The 18070-nt window shown below is 33.7% G+C and overlaps 1 protein-coding gene across 1 annotated transcript in view; it reads right to left on the bottom strand.

Moving 5' to 3' along the window:
- Nucleotides 1–421: 421 nt before the first annotated feature.
- Nucleotides 422–18070, bottom strand: part of LOC148946766 (solute carrier family 2, facilitated glucose transporter member 1-like) — a 113300-nt gene continuing 95651 nt past the window's right edge. The window contains exons 9-10 of the mRNA XM_089096420.1: nt 5727–6104; nt 422–520 (exon numbers count right to left, since the gene is read on the bottom strand). Coding sequence (XP_088952546.1) covers nt 422–520; nt 5727–6104 — 477 coding nt within the window. The remainder of the gene's footprint in view (nt 521–5726; nt 6105–18070) is intronic.

The raw sequence follows: 18070 nt of genomic DNA, 5'->3' as shown, positions 1-18070 counted from the left end.
TTATACAACTTAAAATACAGCACGAATAGCAATATCAAACACTATTTGTACAACAATAGCATGAAGAACAACATTTTTCACTTATTGACATCATATTTTGTACAACTGAAAATACAGCAGTAATAGCAACATCACACACTATTTGTACAACAATAGCCCGAAGAACAACATTTTATACTTATTGACATAAAAAAACTTTAAATATAGCACGTATAATAGCAATAGCACTGTTGAACAAATTACTAGACTAAGAATTTAAAAAGATGAGAAGCGGATGGGACCAACACCCCCCCCCCCACCCCCGGGGTCGCTGTGGAAAAAGAAACAGTTAATTTAATAGCCGCTGCTGCTGCAGGTTAGGTTAGGTTGTACTATTTGAGCATTTAAGTTAATTTATCAGGTTAAGTTAGGTCGGGTTAGGTTAGGTTAATCTATCCAGACCAAATTGGTTGCGATAGTCTACACATTCAACCCGGTCTGTTTTTCGATAGTGGCCGTCGGGGAGTATATTTACACCATTCTGGAGCACAAAGACCTTGTCAGATATACAAGACATGGCATTCTTTTCAACTCTAACAGTATAGTTTTTATACTGCAGAGAGCAAACTGCTAGCACTTGTGCTCTTGGCACTAGACAACTATTTACACAGTTTCTGTAGACACTAATGTTGAAATAATTTTTTACAAAATGTGTAGGCCCCCCATTTACACGCTAGATATACATCTTTGTCGTGGGTCTCTACAAAATAAACTTTAGGACCGGGGAACATCCCATTGGATATTAAATCACTTCCCGTCTCTGATTTTAATATTGGAAGCTGATTGGGAGTTTGACGTTTCACCATCAGGTTAAGTTAGGTTGGGTTAGGTTAGGTTAATTTATCCAGACCAAGTTTGTTGCGATAGTCTACACATTCAACCCGGTCTGTTTTTTGATAGTGGCCGTCGGGGAGTATATTTACACCATTCTGGAGCACAAAGACCTTGTCAGATATACAAGACATGGCATTCTTTTCAACTCTAACAGTATAGTTTCTATACTGCAGAGAGCAAATTGCTAGCACTTGTGCTCTTGGCACTAGGCAACTATATACACAGGTTCTGTAGAAACTCATGTTGAAATTATTTTTTACTAAATGTGTAGGCACCCCTTTACACGCTAGCTATACATCTTTGTCGTGGGTTTCTACACAATAAACTTTAGGACCGGGGAACATCCCATTGGATATTAAATCACTCCCCGTCTCTGATTTTAATATTGGAAGCTGATTGGGAGCTTGACGTTTCACCAACTCGGGGTAGAGGGACGCATTCCAGTTTGTGAAATCCATCCGTGAGTTGATGTACAACCCTTTTTCCAAATAATTTAATAAATCCCCGGTTTTAACTTTTAACAGCAGAGAATCTGTATCCCCATAATAAACTCTAACCTCCCCCTCCCTAGGCCATTGTAACTTGCACACATTGTAAAAAAACGACAACATAAGGTTTTTGGAAATTTCCAGTACTGAACTACCCCCCGCTATATTCTTATTCAGCACAACATTTCTCTTTTTCCTGTGTAGAAGAACCATGTTCAACTCTATGCTCGTGAATGTTGTAAAATTGGGGTCTGCTATAATTTGTGCACATTCTTGGGGGTAGGTTATGATGTCACAACGGGATCTTTTTTGTACCCTTTCACACATTTTGCCAAATGCAGAATTTAAAATCAGCTTGTACATTTCCTTTTCAACTTTAATTTTAGCCTGAGAGTGTTTAACGACAAAGGTGTCGATAAACGTCTTCAAATAGGCTTTCTGACTGAATTGCTGGGCCCAATGCATTTTTGTGATCTTAAAACCATTGTTCACCATCCATCGCAAAAGCACATGGTGAACAACGATATTCTGTTTAGGGTCTAGATCTGCAATCAGTTTCTGCTTGGAGGGGGTCTATTGCATGCCCATATCATCGACCAAAGACCAATTGTATGGGCTCAGCGATTCCTTGGTCACTGGTCGATTGACACAAGGGAATACAAAATCCTTGATAGAATCGTGAAGTTCCAATGGTATGTGCACGTCAATTTCAAAGAACCATCCTTGCAGCCCATTGTCCTCGACGGTGTGAATGTCGGGGATCTCACAAGGATTCTCAAGCCATTTATAGTTTCCACACAGCAAAGAGTAGTGGGACATTGCCAAGGGGTACAATGAGTTCATGTCAAGGAAAACTATATTTGACTTTACACCAGTGTCTTCTCCACTTGGATCTGTTGTTAAAACACGATCCCCACGAAAAACATACCCCCCCCTCGTCGATCTTTCTTCAAAAAGGTGATGATGCACATCAGTGATCAACTCTATTTCCTCCCTACTAATTTTTAGAATCAAGTCCATCACCAAATGTGGTGTGGAAAAATAATAACCTATATCTAATCCAAACTCTGAATAATTTTGGTCTGTGTTCTTACAGACAATATCTAAAAGAGTTAAAACGTCACTGGGCAAGTACAGTCTACAGTAATCCCACCCATTTTTACAATTACCATTATCCCAAACCCTCTCGGCAAATTCATATTCCTCGGTTGTGCATTCACTATTGGTGAGTGAATTATAGAAAGCTTCAATGGGAGGTAAATTCACCACACTTAACCGAGTGCCAGAACAGTAATAGTCATATGCATATACGCCTTTACAGGTCAGTAGGTCATACATTTCACTGTCTGAAAAGCGCTGTTTAAGCAGAGGAAAACTATCAAAATTGTCGCTTTTCTGCATTTGAATCAATTGACTCAAAGCCTTGGGGAAGAAACTAAAAACGGTCTAAAAACCGGATTTTATTCCAGCACATTTGCTTGTTATTCACTACCTGCCATTTCAACTCGAGAAGCACCAGCTTCTCAGCTGATTTGGGGATAATATTGTAGGTAAATGAATTGTTTACCCATGGACTATCTACTCCCCTCCCTCCCTCTGCATACGTGCCAAAGCCGGTAAAATAAATTTTAAATCATAATTTGAATTGTGAATGAAAACCGGTATAGAAAACTGCTGGCTCACATTCACATTGCACGATTGATGTGCTACACCACGAAAATTACTACCCCCTGACGATATTTCCTATCACAAGTGATCAAGGTCCCTCACTTTCTCCTCCCCCCTCTTTTCCCCCTAGTCCCTTTCCCCTACGTCCCCTCTTCAAAATCCCCCTTACAAACCCAGCATAGTTTTTGATTTTTAATCGCTAGACGATCCTCTGCAGACAACAACATTGGGTAATGTGTATTTCTCAAACGGAAAATAGCTCCATTTGCGATGACAATTAATTTAGTTAATGCCTTGATTATACTCTCGTTTTCATCCAACGTCTTGACTATTTCTAACAGCTGCATTGTGTTAGAGTTTTCTCTTTGTGCGTGGGCATAGGAAACTCCACAAGCTTGGTGTTCTTTTATTCGATTCGGAAATCAAGGATCGTTCACATCCAGTAGCCTAGCTTCACAATCCAAAGAGATCTTATTGTTTTGATGGATGGTATTTTGAAAATTTTTAAATCCTAAAATAGCCCTGTCAGCCAAAACTGTTTCCACTGATTTGTAGCCATACCATCTGCAATGCTTCATATGATTGTGTAACTTTAAATCACTATGAAATGGGGAAAGGCATGTTGGACAGTAGAAATGAAGACCCCCCGCCCCTTTTTACCCTCCCCCAGAATTCTACTGATACCTGTAATTGGGTTAAAATAGCCAATTGCATTGGGTTCACTAGGTGGTGTGTACAACAACCAAACCCAGTGCTTCACCAATTCAATTGACGGGCCCCTTACTGGGCACAACAACCCCTTTTTATTAGAACGTGCTCCATCCTCAAATTCAGTTTCATACTGAACCACAGTGACGCTAATATTCCAATGGGCATTGGCCATTTTAAAAATGTTAATTGACCATTGCGTGACGGGAAATTTTCCTCTAAACAAGAGAAATCTACAGGGGGAAAATCAGAGCCTTCCTTCCACTGTACAGCCCAGTATTCTAAATTTTTCTTTGAGGCGTCATCTTTCAATGGTTCGAAAGCTGATATGAGGAAAGCGTACATGAAACATTTTTGACCTGTTTCAAAATAGATTCGTTGAATGCATTGACAACCCTTTAAATCTACATGATATTTTAAAACTGTAACCGCATCCCTATGCCCCCCTCTTAAAATAGAATCTTTTATAAATATACAAATATTAACGCTCAAATTTTCAATAAATAAAACTACGGAACCACTACCATTATCATTATAATTTTCGAGATGCGTATTAATGTGGTCTATCCACTGCATAAAAACTATTTCAAAATTTTCAAAATGAGGATAGACCATTAGCAACTCATTGTGTACATTATGGTTATACAACTCGCTTTTGTCCTAATTTAAATAAAATATCTTTAAAACAATTGAAACCTTAATAGAGTCCCTGCCACCACCACCCCCTCACCCCCACAGCTGAATCTGGTTTTCTAACAGTGCACGAATTTTTCTAAATTTACATGGACAATGTCTATAGGGTCAAATATAAAATTCCCCCCCATAAGCAAATTAAAGGGATCCCCAAAGGTTGCAGTACAGACGACTTTTGTATTTATTACCGAATTTGATAGATAGAATTCTGGTTGTATTGTAAATTGTGTATTGTAGCCCACCCCCTCTTGTATATTATGCCCCTCCACCCCCTTCCCCACTGTGTTCAACAATAGGGCTGTGAGAATTTATCGAAGTCATTTCATTTGTTTGAATAGGAACTATGTTCATGTAATCTGAGGGGGAAGGATTCTCAGTTAATTCATTGACAAAATCACATAAAATTTGCAAAGCATTTTGACTTAGCAATGGCAAGTCCCCCTCTGAACTAGCTACATTACCTTGCTCAACTGTGCTACTATCAAAATAAAAATAATTACTTAGAAAATTATCATTAACACAAGGTATTTCAATATAATGAAGAATACCATGCCATTCGTTAATAGGTGACAGTTCATTGTCCTGAAAGACAAGAAAATCAATAGATGCATCAATTGGCTCTTCTTCTTCTTCTTTTTCTTCAACTGATTAGAGGAGAGACAAAGAATATGGAACTAATGTAATCTATAAAAGAAAATTGCTTATTTTCAAAGTGTTTAAATCATCCTATCTTTAAAATTGGATTATTATTTACATTTGCTTAAAAACACGCTTAGTAGTAGTAGTAGTAGTACACACATAGTAGCATTTGGTTAATTTACTACTCTAACTACTCTATATATCCTGAAAGTTACAATTTCCACCTTAATATAAGATATTTACAATCTAAAACATGACATAATAGGTTTTAATTTTTTCCAAACAACTCCCCAAAAATGTCATATTAATACTCTTTATATGCTATGAAAAAAACCGGTGTCTTTACTTGGTTTGAAATGGCTCGACCTCATCCCTTTCAGGTCAAAACACTTGGACTTGATACACAACTCATTCTGATTGAAAGTTGTTTTTATGATATTTGTAGAAGTAAGATTAAGCATTCATTAATAAAGCAGTTTATACCGCAAAAGATTTTGCTACTTACGATGGGAAACTATGACCGGGATATAGTGCCTTTTTTAGCTTCGCTAACCTAATTCAGCAGGCTGAATGCATGCACTTGATATGATTCAAATGAGAGCAGTATATTTCCTTTGGGAGAAAAAATCTTTAGGAAGAAATAAAATTTAAACTTACATTTCCAAATTCTGGCTGCATTTGAGTACCGAATGGATCTGGCAAAGCATGATGGGGGATGGACAGGGTGGTGAAGTCATGCTCTTGTGCAAGTGGGCCAGCAGTGTCAGTGGGATATACAGCCGGGGCATCAATGTCACTGGCTTGCACAGATGAGCCAGCGGGGTTCACCATCGTGTTAGCACTCATCCACTCCCTCTTTAACTTTCTGCTAGGCTGTATTGGTGTCTGATCAGATTGGACTTGGGCAGGTAGCAATGGTCTGGAATGGATGTGGGTGGCTCTGGATAGGCCTGCCTTCTCCAGTTGTTGCATAGGAGAAGCGTCATTACCCCTTTCTCTCTTTTCAGGAAGAGGCGGGCATTTCTCATAATTGTCCTTAAAAAGAAGAAAAAATTTAGTATAAAATAACGACTCCCTGTTCGAGAAGAAAATTAGTACCCCCTTCTACACAATTTATTGCAAGGCATAATGTTGTCTAGAAAGCATCTGCCATTGTCCCAAAGAAGACCCTTCCCCTCCCTTTTCAGCAAAGCAAAAAGTAAAATTTGTGAGAAATATACTGCTGCAGTTAGTAGTTCCTATTTATACTATTTAGAGAAAAATGAAATACACTCCATGTCGGAAATAAGCCCGCAAAGCATACAAATCCTATTTTTTACCATTTAGAAAATAAAACAACATATAATTTAAAGCAAAAAAGAGCTAAGGTGTGTTTAAAGTTAAAAAAAATAGCATTATTCTTTAGGGCCAAAGGTGTATCAAATCCAGGCCAATGATTTAAAATCTAGATCTCAAAATAGGCAGCCATAAATATAGCAGTCAAAATCTAGTATAATTAAAAGCTAACAAAACACTAAACTTCAGAGTTATACATAGGAAAGGCTACATTATTTTCCTTGTCAAAAGAGTGCACATGTCTACGCAATGAATCCATCCCCTTACAGTTCACGGGAAGAAACAGTTTGTTTCACCTTACAACGAAGTTGTTAGAAACGAGGCTTTAACTCAGGCACAGTCCCCTCCTACCTCCCCCCCCCGCTCATACATATAAACACTGAGTACTCAAAATGGAAAATAAATTTTCCATATGAAAATCTTTATCATAAGCCACAGCTACCCCCCCCCCCCCTTGTAATTCATAAGATTTACTGTAGAAAGATATATCGCTAATTTGACTGGAAAAAAGTATCTTTTTCAGCGAAACCTTTGCTATCCTAATTCATGAGAATTAGCATGCCGGATGTGCACTTGACGGGTGCCAATAATTACTCCTATTTAAATCTTTAAGTCTAAAGCGGCTTAATGTCAAAAGGGGATCAGTATCTAAGAGTTGACGGTTGTAAGTTTTCACTTTTGCTAGAATACAGAAAGTATTGAAAATTGTATAAATTTATCGAAAACGAGAATTATTTTCAATGAAAGAATTAAAGTCATAAATACTGGGGGGTTTAAATGGTAAAAAAGAGCGTATTTTATGCTTTCTAATGACTATAAACATCGTATAGTGGAGATTTTTTTGTATTGGGGGGGGGGGGGGTATACACTGAATTTGAATATACAGAAAGGGGACTACAAAAAAGATTTTATTTGAAAAAACCTAAGAATATTTACTGCTGAAAAATTTTAGAAAAATTTAAACTGAGAATTTTGTTGTTCAAGCCAAATGCCTATCAATCTTTCAATCTGGAGGCATTGCTAGAAAAAAAGTTTTTCATCCCACAGATATTGTTTGCGCTTTTTCTTTCTTGTGAAAATACCTGTTTATGGTCTAAAAATACAAAAAAAAGCATCGATCTATTTATTTATCGACATATTTTGTGTTAGGGTATTTGTTGATTATATTTTCACACTTAGATTAGCAATGTCTGATTAATTCATTCTTTCAATTCCAGAGTTCAAAAAACAAAACCCCTGTATACAAAGGCCATAAGGCTCCAATGTTTTATTATTTATTTATTTCTTTATTTTTATCAGGGGCACTTTATATGGATGGGGTCGTGATATAAACTTCACAGGAGACTCATTCAATTGGAAATCGGAAGTTCTAGTGCCTCTAACATATATCGTTAATTTGACTGGAAAAAAATAACTTTTTCAGCGAAATCTTTTTATCCTAATTCATGAGAATTAGCATGCCGGATGCGCACTTGACGGGTGCCAATAATTACTCCTATTTAAATCTTTAAGTCTAAAGTGGCTTAATGTGAAAAGGGGATCAGTATCTAAGATTTGACGGTTGTAAGTTGTCACTTTTGCTAGAATACAGAAAGTATTGAAAATTGTATAAATTTATCGAAAACGGGAATTATTTCCAATGAAAGAATTAAAATCGTTAAAAGTGGGGGGTTTAAATGGTAAAAAAAGAGCGTATTTTACGCTTTCTAACGACTATAAACAATGTATAGTGGATAGTTTTTTGTATTGGTGGGGGGGGGGTATACCCTGAATTTGAATATACAGAAGGGGGACTACAAAAAAGATTTTATTTGGAAAAACCTAAAAAAAATTACTAAACAGAACTCACATTATAAATCGATGTAGCTAAAGCTTCCAAATCAATAATACCAGATTTACTCTCCATGATGCCTTGAGACTGTATGATAATTTAACCTCAACGCATGTCCATTATAAATAAAATTTCAAGGGCGAATTGTGAAGCAAGGGAAACCTTTCGTAACTCTCTGATTGACCTAGAAATAGACACGTGATTCTGTCCCGTTAGCAGATCAATACATTTAGAAACATCCCCTAATTGGCCTAGAAAGAGACACGTGATCCTGTTTCTGTTACCGGATCAATACATTGCCCCATTAGTATTCAGTGTGCATCTGCAAACTTCGTCCCAGAGTCAATAGGCAGAGAAACATCCCTTGATTGACCTTGAAAAAGATGTTATTGACCCTGTCCCGTTAGACTCGATTATAGATGGTAGCACACGGTACCCTCGGCGGTAATACCTGGCTCCCTACTCTTATTCCTAATTCCGTTTGCCGAAATTTAAACTGAGAATTTTGTTGTCCAAGCCAAATGCCTATCAATCTTTCAATCTGGAGGCATTGCTAGAAAAAAAGTTTTTCATCCCACAGATCTTGTTTGCGCTTTTCTTTCTTTAGAAAATACCTGTTTATAGTCTAAAAATACAAACAAAGGTTAGCAGCTGGTTTTGCATTAAATCAGGAGTTAAGCAGGGTTCTGTTCTATCCTCCTTTATATGGATTATTTTGAGGGACTTTGTCTTAAGGAGCACTGGAAAAACAATGGGAGACCACCAAATCAAATGGGGAGGAAAAAGTCTCCTGAACTTAAATTATGTTACGATTTAAGCATCCTAGATGCAAGTGTGAGCAAAATGAATAAACTTATAGAAATTTTGCGAGTTCAGGGTGCTAGAATGGGTTTGAAAATTGATGTTAAGAGGACTAAGTCACTAAGGATAGGAATAAGTGAGGATGAAAATGTTACGTTGGGTAATGAAAACATTGATCAAGTAGGCAGCTTCACTTACCGTGGTATTATTATTAATAAAGATGATGGGAGCAGTGAAGATACTAAAAGTAGAATAGCCAAGGCTCAGGGTGTTTTTCAGAGTTAAAAAAAAGTTTGGAAGAATAGGAAGAAAAGTCTGCAAACCAACATTAGAATATTGCAAGTTACAGTGATGACAGTGGTCAAATAAGGCTCTAAAGCAAGGGCGCTCCGAAAAGCAAATGAAGATATTTCAGATGTTTTCCAGAGAAATTGCTTAAAGATTGTTCTGGGTACCTGGCTGACTGACCGTAATTCAAGCAATACGCTTTACGAAAAATGGGGTTCAATACCGCTCTCTAGGGCTATAATGAAAGAAAGGTTGAGGTGGCTAGGGCACGTTGGGTGGATGAAGGATGATAGAAGTAGAAAGGGGTCAGAAGGTCCAACGATTACAATACCCCTTCGAATCCCGATCCGGACACTTTTTTTAAAACTCCCACAATCCCCACGTGGTTTATGCTCCAAATATGGGCATGGAAACCCTAGGCAGAAAGATTGCATAATTGGTCAATGACCTCTTTTTTCCTAGGTCAATTTATTTGATGTTTCTATGTGTAATAACTCCGGAGCGACGGTTGCACCTGCGCATTGCATTCTAACGGTAACAATGTTATTGATCTAGGACTCGAGGGGGAAGTGAATTTCCGAGAAATTGATTGCGTAATCGTTCGTGAATGTCATGGTGTCCAGAAATAGTATTTGTTGTTGTTGCTCTCGAGCCAAATGTTATGACTTTCCCGGAAACAGTTAGATCACGTGTTTCCTTCTCAACCAATCAGCGAGTCGGATACATCCTCCTTCTCAGCCAATCAGAGGGCTTGCTTACATCTCCTTCTAAGTCAATCAGTGGGGGGGGGCGGAAATATTAGAAAAAGAGGATTGCAGATTGGGTTAGTTTAGATTTTTAGTTTATTATTTTATTACCTATTTAGTTTAGATTTTTAGTCTATTTTAAGTTTTTTTTTTATTACCTTTATTTAGTTTAGTTTCAGTTTGGTTTAGTTTAGATTTTAGTTTAGTTTTAGTTTAATGTTTAGTTTAGTGTTATAATTTATATTTTGTTTAGTTTTAGTTTAGTTTTAGATTAGTGTTTAGTTTTAGTTAGAGTTATAGTTTATTAGTTTAGAGATTAGAATTTATTTTTAGTTTAGTTTTAGTTAGTTTAGTTTTAGTTTAGTCTAGATTTTTAGTTTTAGTTTACTTTTAGTTTAGTTTAGATTAGAGTTTTAGTTTAGCTACAGTTTGCTAAAGAGTTTTAGTTTAGTTTTAGTTTAGTTTTAGATTAGTGTTTAGTTTTAGATAGAGTTATAGTTTAGTAGTTTAGAGATTAGAATTTATTTCTAGTTTAGTTTTAGTTAGTTTAGTTTTAGTTTAGTCTAGATTTTTAGTTTTAGTTTTAGTTTAATTTTAGTTTTTTTTAGTTAAGAGTTTTCGTTTTAAATATGAGTTTTAGTTAGAGTTTTAATTTAGTAGCTTAGTTTGGTTTTAGTTTAGTTTTAGATTAGTGTTTAGTTTTAGTTAGAGTTATAGTTTAGTAGTTTATGGATTAGAATTTATTTCTAGTTTAGTTTTAGTTAGTTTAGTTTTAGTTTAGTCTAGATTTTTAGTTTAGTTTTAGATTAGTGTTTAGTTTTAGTTAGAGTTTTAATTAGTTTAGTTTTAGTTTAGTCTAGATTTATAGTTTTAGTTTTAGTTTACTTTTAGTTTAGTTTAGATTAGAGTTTTAGTTTAGCTAGAGTTTGCTAAAGAGTTTTAGTTAGAGTTTTAAATTAGTAGCTTAGTTCGGTTTTAGTTTAGTTTTAGATTAGTGTTTAGTTTTAGTTTAGAGTTTGATGTTTTAAATTAGATTCATAGATTAGAAATTTAGTTAGAGTTATAGTTTAGTTTAGTTTTAGATTAGTGTTTAGTTTTAGTTTAGAGTTTTATTTAGTTTAGTTTACTTTTAGTTTAGATTTTTAGTTTTAGTTTTAGTTTACTTTTAGTTTAGTTTAGATTAGAGTTTTAGTTTATCTAGAGTTTGCTAAAGAGTTTTAGTTAGAGTTTTAAATTAGTATCTTAGTTCGGTTTTAGTTTAGTTTTAGATTAGTTTTTAGTTTTAGTTTAAAGTTTTAGTTAGTTTAGATTAGTATTAGATTAGTGTTTAGTTTTAGTTAGATTATAATTTAGTTTAGTTTTAGATTAGTGTTTAGTTTTAGTTTAGAGTTTTAGTAAGTTTAGTTTAGTTTTAGATTAGTGTTTAGTTTTAGTTATAGTTATAGTTTAGTAGTTTAGGGATTATAATTTATTTCTAGTTTAGTTTTATTTAGTATAGTTTTGGTTTAGTATATATTTTTATTTTTAGTTTTATTTTAATTTTAGTTTTTTTTATTTAATAGTTTTAGTTTTAAATATGAGTTTTAGTTAGAGTTTTAATTTAGTATCTTAGTTTGGTTTAATTTTAGTTTTATATTATTGTTTAGTTTTAGTTTGGAGTTTTAGTTTAGTTTTAGTTTAGTTTTAGATTAGTGTTTAGTTTTAGTTAGAGTTATAGTTTAGTAGTTTAGAGATTAGAAATTATTTCTAGTTTTACTTTAGTTTTAGTTAGTTTAGTTTTAGTTTAGTCTAGATTTTTAGTTTTAGTTTTAGTTTACTTTTAGTTTAGTTTGGTTAGGTTAGGTTAGGTACAGTTTGCTAAAGAGTTTTAGTTAGAGTTTTAATTTAGTATCTTAGTTTGGTTTTAGTTTAGTTTTAGATTAGTGTTTAGTTTTAGTTTAGAGTTTTAGTTAGTTTAGTTTAGTTTTAGATTAGTGTTTAGTTTTAGTTAGAGTTATAGTTTAGTTTAGTTTTAAATTAGTGTTTAGTTTTAGTTTATAGTTTTAGTTATTTTATTTTATTTTTATTTTATTCTAGATTTTTAGTTTTAGTATTAGTTTACTTTTAGTTTAGTTTAGATTAGAGTTTTAGTTTAGCTACAGTTTGCTAAAGAGTTTTAGTTAGAGTTTTAATTTAGTAGCTTAGTTCGGTTTTAGTTTAGTTTTAGATTAGTATTTAGTTTTAGTTTAGAGTTTTAGTTAGTTTAGTTTAGTTTTAGATTAGTGTTTAGTTTTAGTTAGAGTTATAGTTTAGTAGTTTAGAGATTAGAATTTATTTCTACTTTAGTTTTAGTTAGTTTAGTTTTAGTTTAGTCTAGATTTTTAGTTTTAGTTTTAGTTTACTTTTAGTTTAGTTTAGATTAGAGTTTTAGTTTAGCTACAGTTTGCTAAAGAGTTTTAGTTAGATTTTTAATTTAGTAGCTTAGTTTGGTTTTAGTTTAGTTTTAGATTAGTGTTTAGTTTTAGTTTAGAGTTTTAGTTTAGTTTTAGATTAGTGTTTAGTTTTAGTTAGAGTTAGAGTTTAGTTTAGTTTTAGATTAGTGTTTAGTTTTAGTTTAGAGTTTTAGTTAGTTTAGTTTACTTTTAGTTTAGATTTTTAGTTTTAGTTTTAGTTTAATTTTATTTCAGTTTAGATTAGAGTTTTAGTTTAGCTACAGTTTGCTAAAGAGTTTTAGTTAGAGTTTTAATTTAGTAGCTTAGTTCGGTTTTAGTTTAGTTTTAGATTAGTGTTTAGTTTTAGTTTAGAGTTTTAGTTAGTTTAGTTTAGTTTTAGATTAGTTTTTAGTTTTAGTTAGTTTTAGTTTATTTTAGTTTTAAATTATTGTTTAGTTTTAGTTTAGAGTTTTAGTTAGTTTAGTTTAGTTTTAGATTAGTGTTTAGTTTTAGTTAGAGTTATAATTTAGTAGTTTAGGGATTAGAATTTATTTCTAGTTTAGTTTTAGTTAGTTCAGTTTTAGTTTAGTCTAGATTTTTAGTTTGAGTTTTAGTTTACTTTTAGTTTTTTAGTTAAGAGTTTTCGTTTTACATATGAGTTTTAGTTAGAGTTTTAATTTAGTAGCTTAGTTTGGTTTAATTTTAGTTTTATATTAGTGTTTAGTTTTAGTTTGGAGTTTTAGTTTAGTTTTATTTTAGTTTTAGATTAGTGTTTAGTTTTAGTTAGAGTTATAGTTTAGTAGTTTAGAGATTAGAATTTATTTCTATTTTAGTTTTAGTTAGTTTATTTTTAGTTTAGTCTAGATTTTTAGTTTAGTTTTATATTAGTGTTTATTTTTAGTTAGAGTTTTAATTTATTAGCTTAGTATGGTTTTAGTTTAGTTTTATATTAGTGTTTAGTTTTAGTTTAGAGTTTTAGTTAGTTTAGTTTAGTTTTAGTTTAGTCTAGAGTTTTAGTTTTAGTTTTAGTTTTCTTTTAGTTTTTTTTAGTTAACAGTTTTCGTTTTACATATGAGTTTTAGTTAGAGTTTTAATTTAGTAGCTTAGTTTGGTTTTAGTTTAGTTTTAGATTATTGTTTAGTTTTAGTTTAGAGTTTTATTTAGTTTATTTTTATTTTAGTCTAGATTTTTAGTTTTAGTTTTAGTTTACTTTTAGTTTAGTTTAGATTAGAGTTTTATTTTAGCTACAGTTTGATAAAGAGTTTTAGCTAGAGTTTTAATTTAGTAGCTTAGTTCAGTTTTAGTTTAGTTTTAGATTAGTGTTTAGTTTTAGTTTAGAGTTTTAGTTTAGTTTTAGATTAGTGTTTAGTTTTAGTTAGATTTATAGTTTATTTTAGTTTTAGATTAGTGTTTATTTTTAGTTTAGAGTTTTAGTTAGTTTAGTTTACTTTTAGTTTAGATTTTTAGTTTTAGTTTTAGTTTACTTTTAGTTTAGTTTATATTATAGTTTTAGTTTAGCTACAGTTTGCTAAAGAGTTTTAGTTAGAGTTTTAATTTAGTAGATTAGTTCAGTTTTAGTTTAGTTTTAGATTAGTGTTTAGTTTTAGTTTATAGTTTTAGTTTATTTTAGTTTTATATTATTTTTTATTTTTATTTATAGTTTTAGTTTATTTTATTTTTATTTTATTTTTTATTTTTTTTTTATATTTTTATTTTTTTTTTTTTTTTTTTATATTATTTTTTTTTTTTAGTTAGATGTATACTTTAGTAGTTTAGGGATTAGAATTTATTTCTAGTTTATTTTTAGTTAGTTTAGTTTTAGTTTATTCTATATTTTTACTTTTATTTTTTGTTTAATTTTAGTTTTTTTTTAGTTAATAGTTTTCGTTTTAAATATGAGTTTTAGTTAGAGTTTTAATTTAGTAGTTGAGTTTGTTTTAATTTTAGTTTTAGATTAGTGTTTAGTTTTAGTTTGGAGTTTTAGTTTAGTTTTAGTTAAGTTTTAGATTATTGTTTAGTTTTAGTTAGAGTTATAGTTTAGTAGTTTAGAGATTATAATTTATTTCTGGTTTAGTTTTAGTTAGTTTAGTTTTAGTTTAGTCTAGATTTTTAGTTTTAGTTTTAGTTTATTTTTAGTTTAGTTTATATTATAGTTTTAGTTTAGTTAAAGTTTTCTAAAGAGTTTTAGTTAGAGTTTTAATTTAGTAGCTTAGTTTGTTTTTATTTTAGTTTTAGATTAGTGTTTAGTTTAGAGTTTTAGTTAGTTTAGTTTAGTTTTAGATTATGGTTTTCTATTGCTTAAAAGGGAAAATAAATTCAGTTGTTATTGTAGTTTCTTCAATTTCATAACGTCAACTAATAGCCTTTTCTACTGTTCACCGGAAGATATACTGTAATTTCATTGTCGAAAATGTCGGTGACTACACGTAGGTCCTCGGGCGTGCTCTGATTAAGATCCAACAAAATGTAACCGTAGGGCTTGCTAGTCGCCTGAGTGTACGCTGACAACAGAAATTTAGGGGCACCAGGGTATATCTGTTTATTGAGAGTTATGAGTGAGCTAGAATCACGAACAACTCGATAGATAATATAGATAGTGCAATTCAAAGCAAGGGTTCGCATACATTTGCTCTGATGAAACAGATTGGGTAAAAAACTAGGGCTATGGAAATATGTTCATGATGAGATCGGACAGTGAACAATTGCAGCATTTCCTGTGAGAACTGTTCAATGGATTCAGTTAAATAATCAATAATCAGCCACGAGTTCGATTAAATGCTATTGAAAATATCAAGTCCTCGCATGAATTGTATTGGTATGGTTGTGGCAATAGCTTTTATTTGATTATAAAATTCTTGCCAAATACTATAGCAATAATAGATTTTTTCGGCTTTTCCAAAAACTTTTTATCGCAATTTTGAATTATTCTAGCTAAAAGTGTTGTTTTCCCCGACATTGAGGGCCCACACAGAAACGATCTGAAGGGTGTTTTAAATTGATACATGCTGCGGACAACAGTCGGATTATGACTAACTGTAAACCATATGTGTCCCATGAGTAGGTAGTAATATTCCCATAGATCTATCTATTCAAGAACAAAAACAATATTTCATGGCAACATTTATTACAGCAATATGAACACTTATTCAACGTGACAAAATTTCATGGTCAACATGAAAACTCTATTTGTTCAACATGAACAATGATAACACTTTTTTGTCTTTAAACACTTTTGTCCATCTACAGCACTTTTTGTACATCAACACTTTTCTGTACAACACTTTTTTATACAACAACATTAACACTTTTTCAACATGACAAAATTTCATGGTCAACATGAAAACTCTATTTTTTCAACATGAACAATGATAACACTTTTTGTCTTTAAACACTTTTCTGTACAAAAAAAACAACAAACACTTTTCAATACAACACTTTTTGTACAACAAAATACACACACTTGGAAATTGCTAGTAGCACAGTTGAACTTGATTACGGTGAATTTAAAGGTGAGATCTCCCCCCCGGAGGACCATGGGGCCGGAGGCCAGCCGGTCGCGGGTGGGACCCCCCCCCCCTGGGTGGCCGCGGGAAGGGACCCCCCCACCCCCCGGGAGAGGCGGGGGTGAAACAATAGTTGTCGTCACTGCGGGTTAGTTGATGGGTTAAGTTAGTGAGATTGGGATTAGTGAATTTATAAACAGGTTCGGTTGGTAGTGAGTCAGAGTAAGTTAGTTTATCTAGACCATGTTGATTGCGATAGTCAATGCATTCAACTGGATCTGAAATAAGATAGTGGCCATTGGGTAGGACAGTCACACCATTCTCGAGCACATAGACCTTGTCGGATATACATGAGATTGCATTCTTCTCCACTCTCACATTATAATTTCTATACTGTATAGATCGAATTGTAGGCACTTGGGCTCTAGGTACTAGGTTACTTTCTACACAGTCTCTGTACACACTCATGTTGAAATCGCTCTTTTAAAAAGTATGTAGGCACCCCTTTAAATGCCTTCTTTTGGTCCCCACGATGTGTTTTCACACAATAAACTTTAGGACCCAGGACTACCCCTCTGGATATTAAATCACTCCCTATCTTTGATTTTAATTTTAATATTTGGGTGGGGGCTTGACGTTTCACCAACTTGGGGTAGAGGGATGGATTCCAGTTGGTGAAATCCATCCACGAGCTGATGTGCACCCCATTTTCTAAATCAGCCAATAAATCTTCGGTCCCATTTACCTTTAACAGCAGAGAATCTGTATCCCCATAGTAAACTTGAACCTCCCCCTCCCATGGCCATTGCACCTTGCACACATTGTAAAAGAACGACAACATGAGCTTTTTGGAAATTTCTAGTACTGAACTGCCACCTGCAGTATTCTTGTTCAGTACCACATTTCGCTTTCGCCTGTGTAGACGAACCATGCCAGTCTCTATGCTCGTGAACGATGTAAAATTGGGGTTGGCAATACTTCGCGCACTCTTAAGAGACTCATTCATGACATCACAGCGAGATCTATTACGAATGCTTTCACACATTTTGCCAAACGCTGAATTTAGGATAAGCTTATACATTTCCGTCTCCACCTTTGAATTTGCCTTCGAGCGTTTATCGAAAAAGGTGTCAATAAACATTTTCAAATAGGGTCGCTGATTGAACTGCTGGACCTGGTGTATTTTAGTGATCTTGAAACTGTTGCTCACCATCCTGTGCAAAAGCACATGGTGAACAACGATATTCTCTTTAGGGTCCAAATCAGCAATCAGGTTCTGTTTAGAGGGAGTCAAATGCATCCCCATATCCTCAACCAATGAACGATTGTATGGGCTCAGAGAGTCCCTGCTCACGGGCCGATTGATACAGGGAAAGACAAAATCTTTGACTGAGTCGTGAAGCGCCAGCGGAATGTGACCATCAACTTCAAAGAACCATCCTTGTGGCCCACTGTCCTCGACGGTGGTAATTTCAAGGAACTCACAAGGATTCTCAAGCCATTGATAGTTCCCACACGGCAAAGAGTAGTGAGACATTGCCGAGGGGTACAATGAGTTCATGTCCAACAACACTGCATTTGACTTCTCACCGGTGCTTTGTCCGCTCGGATCGGTTGATAAGACGCGGTCCCCATGAAAAACGTACCCACCCCTCAATGAACGCTCTACAAAAAGGTGCTGATCTACATAGGTGATTAGGCCTATTTCCTCCCAGCTAATTTTATAAATTAAATCCATCACTAAATGGGGTGTGGAAAAATATTAGCCTATATCTAACCCTAACTCTCAATAGATCTGGTCTGTTTTCTTACAGAGTATATCCAACAGATTTAGAGCATCACTTGCAAAGTACATTCTACAATAATCCCACCCATTTTTACAACCCCCCTTGGACCACACCTTATTGGCAAACTCCTACTCCGTGGCGGTGCATTCACTGTTGGTCAGTGAATTGTAAAAGGCTTCAATTGGAGGTAGTTTCTCCTCACTTAAGCGTGCGCCAGAACAGTAATAGTCGTATGCATATATACCTTTGCAGGTCAACAGGTCATACATTTCACTGTCTGGAAAGTGCTGTTTAAGCAA

Source organism: Artemia sp. Qi Xiang Cuo, chromosome 11 (genome assembly GCF_049724085.1).
Source record: "Artemia sp. Qi Xiang Cuo chromosome 11, ASM4972408v1, whole genome shotgun sequence".
Lineage (NCBI taxonomy): Eukaryota > Metazoa > Arthropoda > Branchiopoda > Anostraca > Artemiidae > Artemia > Artemia sp. Qi Xiang Cuo.
Note: the sequence above shows the minus strand (reverse complement) of the source record. Positions and strands in the feature narration are given on the sequence as shown.